Source organism: Pseudonaja textilis, chromosome 2 (assembly GCF_049901715.1).
Source record: "Pseudonaja textilis isolate UNSWEBS1 chromosome 2, rPseTex1.2, whole genome shotgun sequence".
In the NCBI taxonomy this organism is placed as follows: Eukaryota; Metazoa; Chordata; class Lepidosauria; order Squamata; family Elapidae; genus Pseudonaja; species Pseudonaja textilis.
In genome coordinates, this window is record NC_141991.1 from 58,893,295 (window position 1) to 58,909,298 (window position 16,004).

At 42.5% G+C, this 16,004-nt stretch overlaps 1 protein-coding gene across 2 annotated transcripts in view; it reads left to right on the forward strand.

Moving 5' to 3' along the window:
* Window positions 1-6,447: 6,447 nt before the first annotated feature.
* LOC113449825 (hyaluronidase Ccc Hy-4-like) overlaps window positions 6,448-16,004 on the forward strand; it is a 40,512-nt gene continuing 30,955 nt past the window's right edge. For both annotated transcript variants that reach the window (XM_087924009.1, XM_087924012.1), the window contains exon 1: window positions 6,448-6,539. In XM_087924009.1, coding sequence (XP_087780135.1) covers window positions 6,505-6,539 — 35 coding nt within the window. In that variant the 5' untranslated portion in view covers window positions 6,448-6,504. The remainder of the gene's footprint in view (window positions 6,540-16,004) is intronic.

A 16,004-nucleotide genomic window follows, 5' to 3' on the forward strand; every position in this document is an offset into this window, starting at 1 on the left:
CCTTCCACTCGGAGTGGGGTGGAGAGGGAATGGAGATTTTACAGTATCCTTCCCCTGCCATGCCCACCAAGCCACGCCACACCCACAAAGCCACGCCCACAGAACCGGTAGTAAAAAAAAAATTGAATCCCACCCTGAGGGGGAAAGATTCTTGGGAGCTTCTCTCTGTCAGGCACCAAAAAGACTGAATTGATCAGAGAAATCATGTCCTTTGACTGCAAAGCTGGGGGTACTGCCTTACCTACTTAGCTTTCTTGCCACAAAATATAGTACCTTATACCAGACCTGAAGAACAATAAGTTTGTATACATACATAGGTGTAACTTTATTTACTCTTAATCAATAACATGTGAAAACAGGACAGACAAAGACTTCAGAGGATAATTAGGACTGCAGAAAAAGCAATTACTACCAACCTGCCTCCCATCGAGGACCTGTATACTGCACAAGGCAAAAAGAGGGTTGTGAAAATATTTACAGACCCCCTCACATCCTGGATATAAATTGTTAAAACTTCTACCCTCAAAATGACACTATAGAGCACTGCACACCAGAACAACTAGACACAAGAACAGTTTTTTCCCAAAAGCCATCACTCTGCTAAACAAATAATTCCCTCAACACTGTTCAACTATTACAAAGTCTGCACTACTATTACTGTTAATCTTGTCATCACTCCTTATCACCCACCGATGACTGTAACTTTGTCGCTGGTATCCTTACGATTTATATTGACTGTTTCCTAGTATGATTTGATTGCTTATTGTAACCTATGACTATCATTAAGTGTTGTACCTTATGGTTCTTGACGAATGTATCTTTTCTTTTATGTATACTGAGAGTATTTGCACCGACAAATTCCTTGTGTGTCCATTCACACTTGGCCAATAAAGAATTCTATTCTAAAACAGGTTATACATGTAGTCCTTGATTTACAACAGCCTTTTTAGTGACAATTTGATTTACAACAGCACTGAAAATAGTGACTTATGATTTTTTTCATACTTAGCGACTGTTGCAGCATCCCCATGGTCACATGATCAAAATTCAGACACTTGGCAACTGACTCATACTTATGATGGTTGCAGTGTCTTGGGGTCATGGGATCCCCTTTTGCGACCATCTGCATAAGCAAAGTCAATGAGACAGCCAGATTCGCCTAACAACTTCAGCGATTCACTTAACCATTGTGGCAAGAAAGTTCGTGAAACAGAGAGAAATTCACTTCACAAATGTCTTGTTTAACAACAGAAAATTTGGCTTCAGTTGAGGTTGTACGTCGAGGACTATCAGTATGGCATTTGTGTAACCATGGCCCCAATATCGTTTGGCTTATGGAACATGAAATCTAAGAACAACGAGGAACATAAAGTATGTGAGTTTATAAAGATCAATGACTCTGATTACCTGTGAACTACATGTATTGCTTAAGTTTACCACTATGCTAAACTATGGCGTGTTTTTACCGGGTTCTCCTGAAGACACAAAGCTGGATTTAAAGACTGCTAAGCTGAAACTAAGAATGCTATACTAAGGACTAATACAGTGTACAAACCCAGAACAGGCAGTCCTTAACTTATAACCATTTGTTTAGCAGCTGCTTGAAGTTACAAGGACACTGTCAAAAGGGACTTATGGCCAGTTCTTACAGCTATAACTATGGCAGATCCCCACAATCACATGACCAACATTCAGGCACTTGGCAACCCGCTTGTATTTGCAACAGTTGCAGCATCCCTGGGCCAGGTAATTGCCAGTTGTGACCTTTCCAGTTGACTTCTGACAAGCAAAGTCAACGGGTGAGGAAGCTGAATTCACTTAATGACTGCATGATTCATTTAACAACTGCCTTACTCAGCAATGAAATTTCTGCTCCCAAGCTGGGATTGTAAATTCAAGATAGCCTGCACTGTGTAGGATGCATAAGAAACCATTGGTTACACCCATGCAGCGTGCTGCCTAGAGTCATTTTAGATCCAGTGAATTCTACAAACCCAGAAATCTGATCATTCAGAGTCAGAAGAGGAACCATTTTAGTCTCAACATGCAACGGGCCAATCTTCCTCTGGCCAGGTCAGTCACTTCTGCAGTGTTGGGTTGCACTGTCTAATCAATTCTACCAAAGAAGTGAAATTGGGAGGAAGAGCAGCTGAAACTACAAGTGATTACATTATATTATAAAATCTACTGGCAGTCATAGATTTTACCATTCAAGTGCTGATTGGCAGCAGCCCACCAACTATGGCTGGTCTCCCTTGCTGTACCTTAGCAGTAGGTATACCCAAGGCAAGGCATGTATGAGTGTATGGAGTTCTCAGCCAATCGAGGCTGCTAATTTATGTAAGAAGAAGGGCTGTTGATGCAACAAAGCCTTATCAATACTTGCCTTGCCAACAAGGACTTCTGGAGTACTGAAGATACCAAGGAACAAATCAGGCAGTGATCAGGGACTCTGTATTCATCTCCAAGGCTATCAGACTTATTGTCTGGGTAAATTTGCCACATTGCTCATCTAATGGCACCTTCTGGGCTAGTTTTATTTTATTTTATTTATTTATTTTTATTTGTCAATTGCTTACAAGATAATAGGTATTAGTAAAAACATAGTTATGAATACATGGATACATATAAGAAAAATAAAAAAATATAAAAGAAACAATAGGACAGGGACTGTAGGCACGTTGGTGCACTTATGCACGCCCCCTAGTTATGAGAAAAGTTATGGAACAGAAAAGAAAGTTTAAGAAAATTAACTTTGTTCACTGGTTTCGTCAAATGTTTATTTAGAGTAGTGAAATTTAAAAAAAAAACCATTAGCAGAACAATTGCTTAATATTATAGTGGATTGTTCAATTTGGTTTTTTTCCCCCAGCCTACTCCAATATTTTAGTCAGCAGATGGCAGTGAAGGGTTATCCCTGAAAACAGCAACCTTCAGTCAGAGTAGTTGAGAGAATCTAAACTCACAAATGAAGGTGAATATACATGTCCCAGGGCAGTGTTGCAAGGATCCAATTTGGATCGGGTCACCAGGACCAGAGGTTTAGTTTTCTGACCTTTTGGAGCCTGGAATGGATCTGATCGTGCAGAATCTAGTATCTCACCAATGGCTCTTTCCAGCTCTTTCAGTATGGGAGAGTTGTTAGAAAGAATATACACCTTGGGCACTAACCTCACAATCTATACCAGAGCTACAAGTGGTGCAAGGAGCCATGGAAAGATATATGCTTGCTCAGCATTCCAAGACAAGGTAGAAAGACCTGCACAAATGAAAGTATTCGATATAATCGAGAGTAAAAGAATTGCAGTGGAAATGGGCTGGTCACATAGCAAGAAGAGCTGATGGCAGGTGGATCAAGGCTGTCCCAGAATGGATCCCACTGGATAAAAAAACGCCCACAAAAGAGACTTAAAACAAAATGGATTGACAACATCAGCAAGTATTGCAAGCCCAATTGGCAAAAGAAAGCTCAGGTCTGTATCGGTTGGAAACCTGCAGAAGAGGCCTTCACCCGGCAGTGGATAGACAATGGCTAAAATGGTTGGGATGATTGATGTAGAATGAGGTAGCAGCTAACTGCTGATAATTTGGAAAGGAGGGAGGGACTTTATAGGCCCCTCAAGCACATCAAAACAACAATGAAATGCAATACAAAGAAGTAAGAACGAAACAGCGCAACTTAACCAAATCAACAACACACAAATTTATACCAGTTACAAATGTAGACTTCGCAACAGCTTGTCTTCTTTTACTATTTTTCGTTCTGAAATCTAATCTTGGTGGTTTGAGCTTTATAGTCAATGTTAAGATCAGATAGGCTTCAACCAACAGATTGAAAGAAAAGCAAAACAGCCTTTAAACTTGCTGAGAGTTTGATTCCTTTCCTTTCTAAAGCAAATGAATAGAAACTGGCTATTCTACCACTTGCTAATCCCCATCTTCATTCCTCTAAAGCAGCGGTCGCCAACCAGTGGCCCGCTGGTGGTCCGTGAGAAAATTTTGGTGGTCCGCAAAGAAATGCCACCCCAAAGCACCCCTCCCAAAGCAATTAATGCAGGCTGCGGGGGAACACAAGAGTGTGCCGCTCACATGGCTCAGGAACACAAGGCTTGCATTGCTTGCATTGCTTGCATTAGGAAGAACAGGAGGTAGTGAGGGGAGGGGGGGAAGGGCGGAAGGGGTTGTGTTGCTTCTTTCATTTTCTGCTTTTGGCTGCACGGAAAGCAGCAAAATTCAAGGAAACTCAAGGAAAGCAGCAAAGTCTTTCTTTCTATCCCCCAAACTCTGCCAGAAATGAATCTTTGGGACCCTGCAAGGCATCCTGCTCCAAGAGGCTGCAAAGACTCTTTTTCTGGCAGAGTTTGGGGGAGAGAAAGAAAGATTTCTGCTGCTTTCCTTGCGTGCAGCCTGAGAACGGAGCTCAAAGCAGGGTAGGAAAGTGGCTACCTTGGAGGGGTGGGAGTGTGTGAGGAAGAGAGAGAAAATCACCAGCCTTCAGGTTAGATTGATCTCCCTCCCCCGCTGTAAAAATGGAGCTCAAAGCAGGCTAGGAATGGGGCTGCCTTGGAGAGAGTGGGGTGTGTGCGGGATCTGTGTGTGTGAGTGATACAACACTGCTGGGGAATTCATGGGGGGGTGGATTGCATGTCTCTGTGTCTTTTCTTTCCATCCTCAAGGTGGGAGGGGTGGAAGGAAGAGAGAGAGGGAGAGGGGGAGAGAGAGGGGGGGAGCGATCTATCGCTGCTGGGGAATTAAATTCACGGGGTGTGCGTGTGGATTTGCATGGCTTGACTGCTACCTATATCAGGAAAATGTTAGATAGTACAGTGCATTCAAATGTTTGTCCTGTGATGACTTGAATGAAAATGGAGTGGAAATGGGTATTTCGTGCTTGCTGACAAACTTTCATAAGTGTGAAAGTATAGGGGGAAAAATATTAGTTACACATTACTCTTAACAAAGACAAAATACCAGGATTTTGGATCCCCCCACAAACCCAAAGGATGAGAGAAGCCCTTCCTTTCCCTTCGCTCTGTGCCAGAATTCCCATTTATGTTTAATATAAAAAAATAATGTTTTTATATTAAATGTATTATCTTTTTTAAAGAATTCGTATTAGTGGGCCTCGGATTTAAAAGTATGAGTTTGGTGGTCCCTGAGGTCCAAAAGGTTGGCGACTCCTGCTTTAAAGCATCCTGCTCTGATGATCAGCTTTTTATGCACTGCAAGGCATAAAGGGAGAACCACAGCAATCTTTTCCATTTCGGTGATGGTCAGTTCCTGTCGTTTGTCATCCAACATGAGACCGCAGGACTGGAAAAATCAGACTGTTCCTATAGATTAGGCGAGAGTGAGCTAGAATGTTGCAAGCATTGCTACTGAAATGTCATACGATGTTTGTTTCTGTGCTCGAAAACACATTATTTTTAATATACGCAAGGTTTCAAAATGTCAGAGACACACACCTAAAGATCAAAGGGCTTGGTTTGCCCACCAAGCTTAAATTGCTTATTTTCTGAATCTTAAATGAGACGATGAATCATAAACTGAACGAACAGTCTGAGTGGGCCCCATACAGCAATGGGGGAGGGGAGGAGGAATAGGTGGAAATTACGCTTCAAATTAACCAAAATGTTGACGGACGTATTTATAATTTTTCTTACTAAGTTTTTAACTGGGACCCAAGTTTGTTGTGCAAAGAAGTCCAAAATGTCTTTAAACATTTCACTGGGAGATCTTGTGCATCCTTTACTAACTGGAACTTTTGATAAACAGCCACAGCAATCATGTCATGTGTCAGCTATTCGTTTATAATTCAGGGGTCTCCAACCTTGGCAACTTTACGGCTTGTGGACTTCAGCTCCCAGAATTCCTCAGCCAGACCTTTTCCAGCTTTGCTGTCTGAGGAATTCTGGGAGCTGAAGTCCACCAGCCTTAAAGTTGCCAAGGTTGGAGACCCTGGCTATATGATTTTTTAAAAAAAAGATGGACAGAACTTAATAGTATGTTTACCCAACTTCTGGATCGCTGAACTAACCCCTCCAGCCATCCTGACTTCTAACCCAGGGAAAGATAGCCGAACAACCCTTGGAAAGTAACGGGGTTCAGGCGTCTGTTTCATGCGCTTGGCAAACTCTCCGGAGCTGGACTCTTGGGGAGTCCCAAAAGACTGGAAGGTGGGTTTCCCCGGCTGGAAGGTGGGTTTCCCGTCTCCCTCTTTGCCCCCCACACCGCTCCCCCTGCTTCGATGCGCGAGTCCTGGGACCTCGCGGGGCCGCCACACCTGACGAGGCCGGGGCCGTACAGTATCTGCCCCCGTCGATGCCTCTTCCTGCTCAGTCAGAGCTGAATCAGCGAGGGAGGTTTTCGGGGCCAGGTGGGTCGAGGCGGTGGGGCGTGGCCTGCAACGGCAGGGCGTGGCCAGCAGGTGAAGGGGTGGCCGAAGGTAAGTAGCCTCGGCATGCCTGGGTTGCCTTTGGCAGGCAGAGCGGTGGGGCGAGCGGAATGTCGGGATTCGGAGGGATGAGCGGGCGGCAAAGGTAACTCGGCTTCCCTGAGGGCGCGCGGGACAGGCGTCTCCTCCTCCTCCTCTTCCTCCTCCTCGTTGGGTCGGGAAGTCTCTCTCGTTCCGACTGATCAGCCCCCAGCCCCGTTTTTCTCCTCCGAAGTGGTCAATGACTTCTTTGTTAGCAGAAATGTTTCCACCGTGCCCTCGTTTATCCTCTGGAGGGTAGCTGGGATCTTTCTGCAGGGGGGTTCGGCTGTTTTACACAGGCTCGCTTTTGTGATGCTAGTTTTACGGGAGGGCTCTCCTCTCCTAATGCCGGACTATAGTTCCCATCGTTGCCCTTGGGCCAATTCATCTAGGGGGCAGCAAGTAGAGGAAGCCGAGCCACTGCCTCCTCCTAAAGAACATAGACCCGGGTTTCTCTCCCTCCCTCCCTCCCTCTCTCTCTCTCTGTGCTACATGCATATTTCTATCAAGATTTGGGTGTGTGGTTGTATATTGTGTTGGCAGTCTTTCGCCCAACTCTTCTTTCTCACTTTCCCACCCTTTCAAGAAAGCTTTTGCTCTGTTGTTCCTGGTCCATGCATCCAAACCCTCGGCCTCCTTTCCCAAGAAGACACGGCATCCTTGAGCCTGTACAGTTGTGGGACCAACTTTGACAGCCTCCCTGAAATGGTGGTGGGGTTGTTTCTGTTGCGACAGAGGCTTAGCAGAATAAGCACCTTATCCAGGGAGGGAAAGATTAAAAATGGTGACTGACCCAGATTGGATCCTGCAAGATTAAAAATATGTGTAAGGTGAACATCTGGATGTGGGCTTGGACAGCCCCTGGTGATATTTGAAAGAAAATAGAAGATTAGGTGCTGCTCTGAATAGCCCCAACCTCCTTGAGTTTGCTCAACTGCTGTTACTAAGCCCCCTTCTCATCTTTTGTCTTTAGAGGGCTCTCTAGCTTTGAACTTCTCCAAGTCCAGGGTGTGTAACATTCCAGCTTTTCATCTTCCATGAAGTTCTTATGAAGAGACATTAAGTGCAGGAGAGTCAGAAAGAAAGATGGAAGTTTGCCCTGTGGGCCTGGAGTTGACTAAATGGTATCAGATCAGATAAATAGAGTTGGAAGGGACCTTGTAGGTCTTCTAGTCGAACCCCCCACCCAACCCTACACCATTTCTGACAATGGCAGTCCAATCTCTTCTTGAAAGTCTCCCACAACTTCCAAGGGCAACTTCTGTTCCATTGGTTGATTGTTCTCACTGTCAGAAAGTTTCTCCCTATTTCCAGGTTAAATCTCTCCTTGTTCAGTTTCCATCCATTATTCTTTGTCTGGCCTGGTGGTGTTGAAACACCACTGCAAAGACAAAGAAGGAAAAAAGGAATCCCATTTGCTGCACATTTCCAAAAGGAGCTGGTAGATTTGTGGTGTGAAAAACTAAGAGACAGCCTTCCATGGGGTTATTTATCTTCAGCTAATCACCTCACCTTTCTGTGCACAGTATTTCCACTCCATATCTCCTGAATGTGGAGGGTTCCCTTTCTTATAATTATTGGTGGTGGTTTTCCTCTCGCTTAAGCCATCACCATCAGATCTCTTGGAGTCCAACATCCCTGATTCCTACCTAACTTGAAAAGGAGAGTTTTGGTTGGGAATGGTGACAATTAGTATAACACATGTGGAGGACATCTGGTTTGAGAAAGCTGCTCTGAAACTGTTCTGCAATATAGTACCTGGGCTATTAGATCATGAGTTTATTTGTTTTTAAATTAACTGATGATGCTATGTGGATGACGCATGGCCCCACTGAAATATACTGGTAATTACCAGATATTTGTAATATGCCCTTGTTTGCTAAAACAATTGGCCCCAATGATGCTGTGAAATATAATGTCTTTAGAGAATGTCGATTTTTTTCCTCTTTCTTAAACCCTACCCTTGTTCAGAAGCCCATTGTTAAAACATTGCAAACGTCTGTGGGAATATTACCATGCAATGAGTGAATAGTCAAAGAGAGAAGGGAAGCTAGTTCAACATTACTTACCTTTTGGTAAATCTCAGGCATATAGTATGTTGATCTAGTCACAGAGTGTTTATTGTGCTACAAGCCACAAAATGGTTTGTAAAGGGATTGAAGGAATTGAACGCAACTCAATTTTTAATGTGCTCTGAAAGTCATTGTCTGAACAGTTCTTTCTCCAGATGTGTCAAAGTAGTTGGCTCCTTATAGTGGGGGGACAAGATCGTGCTTTTCATGTACAGCAGCAGCTGTATTTTCCTCCACTGGTGGCTCAATATTATTTCCATACAAGTGATGGGATTGCATCCTCACAGTTAGCAGAAAGATTGCCCTTATGTTTAATAATGCACCAGTTAGCAAAAAGATTGAGCAAATATTTAATAACAATTGTTTAGCTTGGAGACCATAGGGAATTGTGAGCCCCACACAGCTCTGTCCACTTACTTCACTGCTGTTACCCCAATCCAGCATGTATTGCCTGAAGCCTCTGCCACCCTAGGGCCGCACTGAAATATGTGATGGCTTTGTTATTGGATTTGGAATGGAAATGATTGACAGGTCATTGATTAACTTTGTCATTTTGCTTTAATATTGTTACTCAAACTTATCTGCATGCAACAGTAGGAAACAAAATCGCTTCAAATATGACTAGCAATTGTTTCAGCTAACTTCACAGTGCTATTGCTAGGAGCGCAAGGGTCTTGGGTTCTAAAAGAAATGGACTGGGAATGTTTGTTGTAGATTCCAACCTGTGCTTGACTTGTTCAGACAATAATTCTATGCTGGACTTGTTCAGACAACAGGAGTTCCCACTCAGTTGTCACCAGATCTTGATGCCTAATGCAAGACGTGTGACAAAAGTGGGAGCTCCTGTCATAGATAAATATATTTTCTGAATTCTGCTTGGAGGGGAATCAACTTTTATTTTCAGCATAAGCAAATAACACACTGTCACTTTGGAAAGTGGCTACTGGTTGTTCGAATTCCATTTTGTTCATCTGTTGACTGTTCTTCCACAATTCTGTGTCCTCTTTCACTATTAGTTTGTTATACTTTGTGAAGAGTGTGGTAGTTATGAGTGTATCTTGGACTGAATAGATCCATTTGGTTCAGCACTGTCTACTGAAACTGATGGTAGCTCTAGAGCATGGGTGTCAAACTTGATCATGCCCTGTGGTGACTTTTTTGCCTTTGCGGAGCCGGGGTGGGCATGGTCTGTATCAACGGTGGGATTCAAAAATATTTACTACCGTTCTGTCAGCGTGGCTTGGTTGGTGTGGTTTGGTGGGCATGGCAGGGGAAGGGAGGGACTTGGGAGGCTGAGAATAGATGGGGGCAGGGGGCAGTCAGTTCCGAACTACTCAAAATTTCCGCTACCGGTTCTCCAAACTACTCCAAATTTCCGCTACCGGTTCTCCAGAACTGGTCAGAACCTGCTGAATACCAACTCTGGTCTGCATGTGACGCATCCAGCCCACAGGCCACCACTTGCCAGGCTTCCTCTAGAGAGAATGGTCTTCCCTAGAATCACTGTCTACTAGAGCTAGGCCTATGTGTAAAGCGTTGAAAGGGATTCTGGATTACAAGGCAAGACTTCTAAAGGGACCTGCTACAAAGATCACTACCTTGAGCTCAGAGGTTGCAGATCGAAACTTGCTATCATGGAGACCGAGAAACATCATGGTCAAAAAGCTGTCCAGAATTGCAATCAATCAGAATAGAACTGGAAGGGACCTTGGAGGTCTTCTAGCCCAACCCCCTGCTCAAGCAGGAGACCCTATACCATTTCAGACAACTGATTGTCCAGTCTCTTCTTAAAAGCCTGGAGTGATGAAGCACCCACAACTTCTCTTCCACTGCTTAATTGTTCTAATTGTCAGGAAATTTCTCCTTAGTTCTAGGTTGGATTTTTTCTTGATTCGATTCCATCCATTGCTTCTTGTCTGATCTTCAGGTGTTTTGGAGAATAGATTGAGCCCCCTCTTCTTTGTGGCACTCTCTCAAATACTGGCATACTGCAATCATGTCACTCTTAGTCCTTATTTTCTCCAGTTCCTGCAATCGTTCTTAACAGGTTTTAGTTGGCAGGCCTTTATCTTAGTTGTTCTTCTCTGCACTTTTCCCAAAGTCTCAACATCTTTTTTGTAATGTGGTGGCCCAAACTGGATGCAGTAGTCCAGGTGCAGTCTCACTAGGTTTTATAAAGTGGTAGCGATACATCAAGTGAATAATTCTAAAATTGCAGCTGCAGTTTTTATATATGTCTTAACGAAGAATAAGCCATCCCTTTGAATACAGTAGGATTTAAAAAGATAAGCTACTCTTATGGAACAGACCCTGGCCCAACTAACCCAGCAGTCTATTCTCATGGTGGCCAACCAATTATAGAAGGAAAACCACGAATCTCCCAGCAGATGACCTCAGAGATAGTCACACTGTCTTCAGGGCTGATAGTCATTGATCCCCATGACTTCCAGGAATTGTTCCAATATTTTTTTTTTGACAGTGACATTGATTGTGTTCATATAGCATGCTAAGCCGGTTTATTATAACACCCAGCATATTGTTTCAAGTAAAGCTTGACTCAGCCTGGAATTAACAGGGAACATCTTAACCATACAATTTTTTTCCTGCAAGATCAACTGAAATGCAATCGTCCAGGTCCTTGAGGTTTGAAAAAGCCGACCTTTCTCTTCCAGCCTCTTCCCAAGCAAAGAGCAGCTGCAGAATGATTGTGTCATGTTTCTATCATGGCGGCTCCTCATCCTTTTTGAAATGCATGAGATCATGCAGGTGTCAAAAGGCAATGCTGGTTCAGAAGTGCAATGGTTAAAGCAGGCTCAACTGGATTGCCTTACTTCTGCTTTTGTAAGGTAACTTCTGCTGTTAGTAAGGTAAAGGTGAAGCGTCCTGTTTATGGGATCTGTATGGATACCAACATGTTTCCTGACAACAGTTCAGAAGTGTTTTGCCATAGGCTTCTTCCAAGATGTTTTTCAACCTTCCAGCTAACTAACAGCCCTGGTGTTCCTGATACCCGCCCAACCAGGGATTGGGATCCGACCAGTATAACTACGGTGTTGCGTGAGTGCAATTTATGACCTGCTCAGCTGCCCAGACAGCTGAGCAGCATTCTGTGCAAGTGCACAGCAGTTGAAAAAGCCCTTTTTTTCCTGTTTTTTCAACCGTAGCTGTGTCGCGCAAAGCAGCTGCTGTTGAAAAAGCAGGAAATAAAGGTCAGGTAAGAGCCCGGACAGGCGTGTGGACCAAAACAGCAGCAGACACAGAATCGGTTCTATGTCTGCTGCTCTTCAGAACTACAGAGGTGGACAGAACCGGTAGAATCCCACCCCTGCGCTCAACTCTTAACTAACTTGTCCAGATAAAGTTAGAAATCTACTTTCTACTATCTACTTTCTCCTTGAAAGATGGCAGAGAGCTTGGTTCCCCCTCCCGTCACTCATTAAAATAATATTCTTCCCTCCCTGAAGTGGCAGAAAACTATACAGGCATATCATTGACTGGTCACTATCTTCCCTCCATTTCATCTCTTCTGGTGTTTGTCCTGATTTGGGGATACTAAAAGGGTGGGCTAACAAAGCCACTGGGTAGATTCTCGAGCCTTGCTGCCTTCCACTTTCTGAATATCCTCTTCAGAGGGGAAACTATTCAGCAATCACAGCAGAACTGTGATTGGTGGATGATTTTGGCAGACAGGTAGACCTATTCAACGTGCTTCCACACAGGAATGGGGTTTGGCAGGAGGGTTCATCCCAACAGAAGAGAATATCTGCAATTCAGGGTTGAATTGTTGAGTCCTTGGCACTCTCCAAGCTTAGTGGTTTGCCTGCAGATGTTTCATTTCCTAATTATGTAACATCATCAGTGCCCCTGTGCAGACTGAAACGTGTGTTCCAAGCCAGTTCCTCCCAGTCTACTGAATAGCAGGCTGGGGGAGTCTCACATAAAGCAGGAGAACTGACTTTCCCAGTTTACCTCATCAAATGGCAGAGGGTAATGATCCATGGGCTTTAGGAAGTAGCACACTGAAGGACAGCTCGGTTTTCAAGAGCTAGGCATTCAAGAGGTACATTCCAAGACACAATGTTTGGAAAGTTCTGCCTAAGGAAGAGAGGAGAGGGCATAGTTGGCTCCAGCCCACAGTAGCTAGTAGGTGTTGGATTGATTACATCTTCTGGTGCAATTTGGTGCAAAATGTCATAGATTTATATCATTTTAGATGTGACGGAGTGCTGTTGGTTTAAAAGGTAAAACATACCTTTAAATACTGGGGCACCTAAGGAAGATTTTAGACTGACTCAATATGAGAAGAGTTCAATATAAGATGGACAGCTATGTAAATGTATGTAAAGCTATGTAACAAACAAAACAGCAGAAACAAAACCAACCAACCAACCAAAAACTGGGCATGTGTGTTGCATGGTTACATGCAAATCTGGAAAGAAGACTTGTTGCTTTTCATCTTCAACCATGCCCACTTCCATCTCTGCTGCACAAAAGTACATATACATTTTATACAGACCTAGGGCAAATCTGTTTTTTTAAAACACACACACACACACACACACACACACACACTGATTTTCAGTGTCCTATATAGGTTGAGTCTTAAATAATCTTCAGTATCACCGTTCAAAAATTCACAGGCATTTTTAAAAATAACATCATACTTTAATGTTTTTCCTAAGTCAAGTCAATGTAAGCAATTTCAATCTGAATAAGAACAGGCTTAAAGACTGGATATTATAATTTGTATAGTGGCTTAAGGAGAGAAACCTCAAATTGCTGTAACTGTTCTTTCAGTGAGTAAAGGAGCAACATTTTTCTTTTCAAAGATGATTTTCCTCAAGCCGCAAAAGAATTTTCAACCTGAATGGCTGGGATTCATGTAAACAACTTTATGGGTTCTTTGCTGAAGAAAAATCTCTGTGCAATTCTATGAAATTAGTTCAATATCTGTCAGAACCAATCTGATGTTGACCTAGGTTTTTATGTACACTGAGAGCACATGCGCCAAAGGCAAATTCCTTGTGTGTCCAATCACGCTTGTCCAATAAAGAATTCTATTCTATTCTATTCTATTCTATTCTATTCTATTCTATTCTATTCTATTCTATTCTATCCTATTCTAAAAGTAAATTAACAGGCAAGCGGTTCAGAGTCACTTTGAACCACCAGAAAAATTTACCTATGATCTTTCCCTCCTTCTCTTCCTTATGCCACCTATCTTATACTGGGCTTCTTCTTTACCCCTTCATTTACATACATACCCTCCAATGTAGTCCCAGGCCAAGTGGCAGAAACACCCAGCTCTTCTGGAGGGCCAGAAGTGTGAGACTAGACCCCACCTCCAACAGGATAAATATTTCAGATTTTGCTTTGACAGTGGCCACAGCAGAAAGGGCTCTTTCTCCTGGATCCTGCCAGCTGAAATTCTTTGGCAGATGGGAATCTGAAGTACAGCCTTTCTGCTGGAACAAGTGGGGCGGACTGAGCCCCTTAGGATGAGATAGCTCCTCAGATATCAGAGATAAATTCAAATGATTCAATGTCAAAAGAGATTTGCTTAGATAAATAAACATTAAATTATTATGAAGTCCTACCTCACACACACACACACACACACACGCCGTGTTTGTAGCTGATGGCATGGTGAAGAATCTCTGCACATCTGCATAAACACATTTTCATGTGAATAGTTAGGAAGTCTGCTATTCAACAGAATAGAGCACGAAGAAGAAATATTATAGCAGATTGCTGTCAAAATGCAGTCAAAATTAAACTAATTTACTATACTATAAAGAGAATTATGATATCCCTGTTGCCTAGGTGGAAATCAACAGTGAATGAATGCAAAGATAACTAGACAGAAATTAATTTGATCTGAAATCCAACTGCTGTATGCTGAAGTAATATTAGTAGACTCTTCCCTCCATTTCTTTGTAGAGTATTTCGCATGTCAGGAATTCACTAATACCTTCTGTGAATTGTGTAATTCCATATATATCAAGGTACCACACAAGACAATTAAAGATGCCAAAATATTTCAGAAGAGTTTGATGATTGGTGCCCTGTGGGGAATGACCCATTATACAGATGATTTTAAAGAAAAGAGAACATAGGGTATATCCTATAAACATAGTCTTTTAATCCTCAGTGATATGCTATCAGACTATGATGCAGGCACTTTAATTAATATAAAATTTAGGACTAAATGCAAAATTTGCTCTACAGAATCTGCCTTCTTGAATAAAATGATTTCTTAAAATAACCTATTCCTAATAGAAAAGTCAAGAGTTAGGGACAAAAGGAGAGTGTGTGTAAGAGAGGCATAGCAATGTGAAGGCAACATCTATATTTGTAAAATCTGATTTTTGTCTTTATGAAAACATGTGGCAAATCTGGCTGATGTCCCCACTCCCAGGCCATCACCTCATCAATCTGTAATGGCTTGCTAGAGCTGGAAAGGCAAGTTCTAAACCTGTTTTCCTAGAAATAAATTATTTTGAATTCAGTCAATCTGAATTCCTGGTAATTGTTGTTAGAATTGTTGGTTGACTTTACTGAGTAAGAAAAAAGAGGGGAAGTGGTTGAGTTTGGTTTGATTTATGGCGGAAAGTAAAACTTGTTAATTATGACTCTTACTGTTAAGAGGGGGATTGAAGACATTGAAAACCCATTTCCCAGCATCTAAAGCAGTGTTTCTCAACCCTGGGAATTTTAAGACAGGTGGACTTCAACTCCCATAATTCCCCAGTCAGCATCTAGGAGTTGCAACTCACCCTTTAAAGTTCTCAAGGTTGAAAAACACAGATCAAAAGGCCCTGATAGATTGCCTGCAGCATGCAAATATTGGAGGAGTTTAGTTTTTATGTTGGATTTATAGAGTTGGAACCAGCTGTTTGCTGTTATTTTACCAGGCTGAGTCTTAGTATCTTTGATAATGAAGTGAAGGTCACGTCTAGCTATGCTGGAATTCTCACAATTCCTTATCATTAACCAGGCTAGCAGAGTTTAATGAAAGTTGCTCTAAAACATCTGGAGGGCATCAGATTGTCTCCTGCTGATAGAGGGAAAATAATTGAGGTTTATTTTACTCTATTTGATTTGCATTTACTTAAAATATTTTTGTGTCCCCTTTGAAGAGGGTCCCAGGGCAGAAAAACAAAAAACAAATCAGTTGACTAGATTGGTAAAATCTGGTGATTATGGGAAAATAAAGCATCCCAATAAAACAAAGCCACTCCAATACATTAAAAAGAGATGGGCGGGAAACATTGCAATTCTATAAAATTGGAACTCAATGAAAAAAAGACTATTGCAATTGCTTGAGCTTATGAATGTAGTTGGGAAATTGTCCCCTCCCACCTCTGCATAATCTTTCTTTGAAAGGCTGGGAAATTGAATGCTTTCTAAGTCTTTATTATGCAATTAAGGAGTGTTAAATAGTTTTGTCCATATTA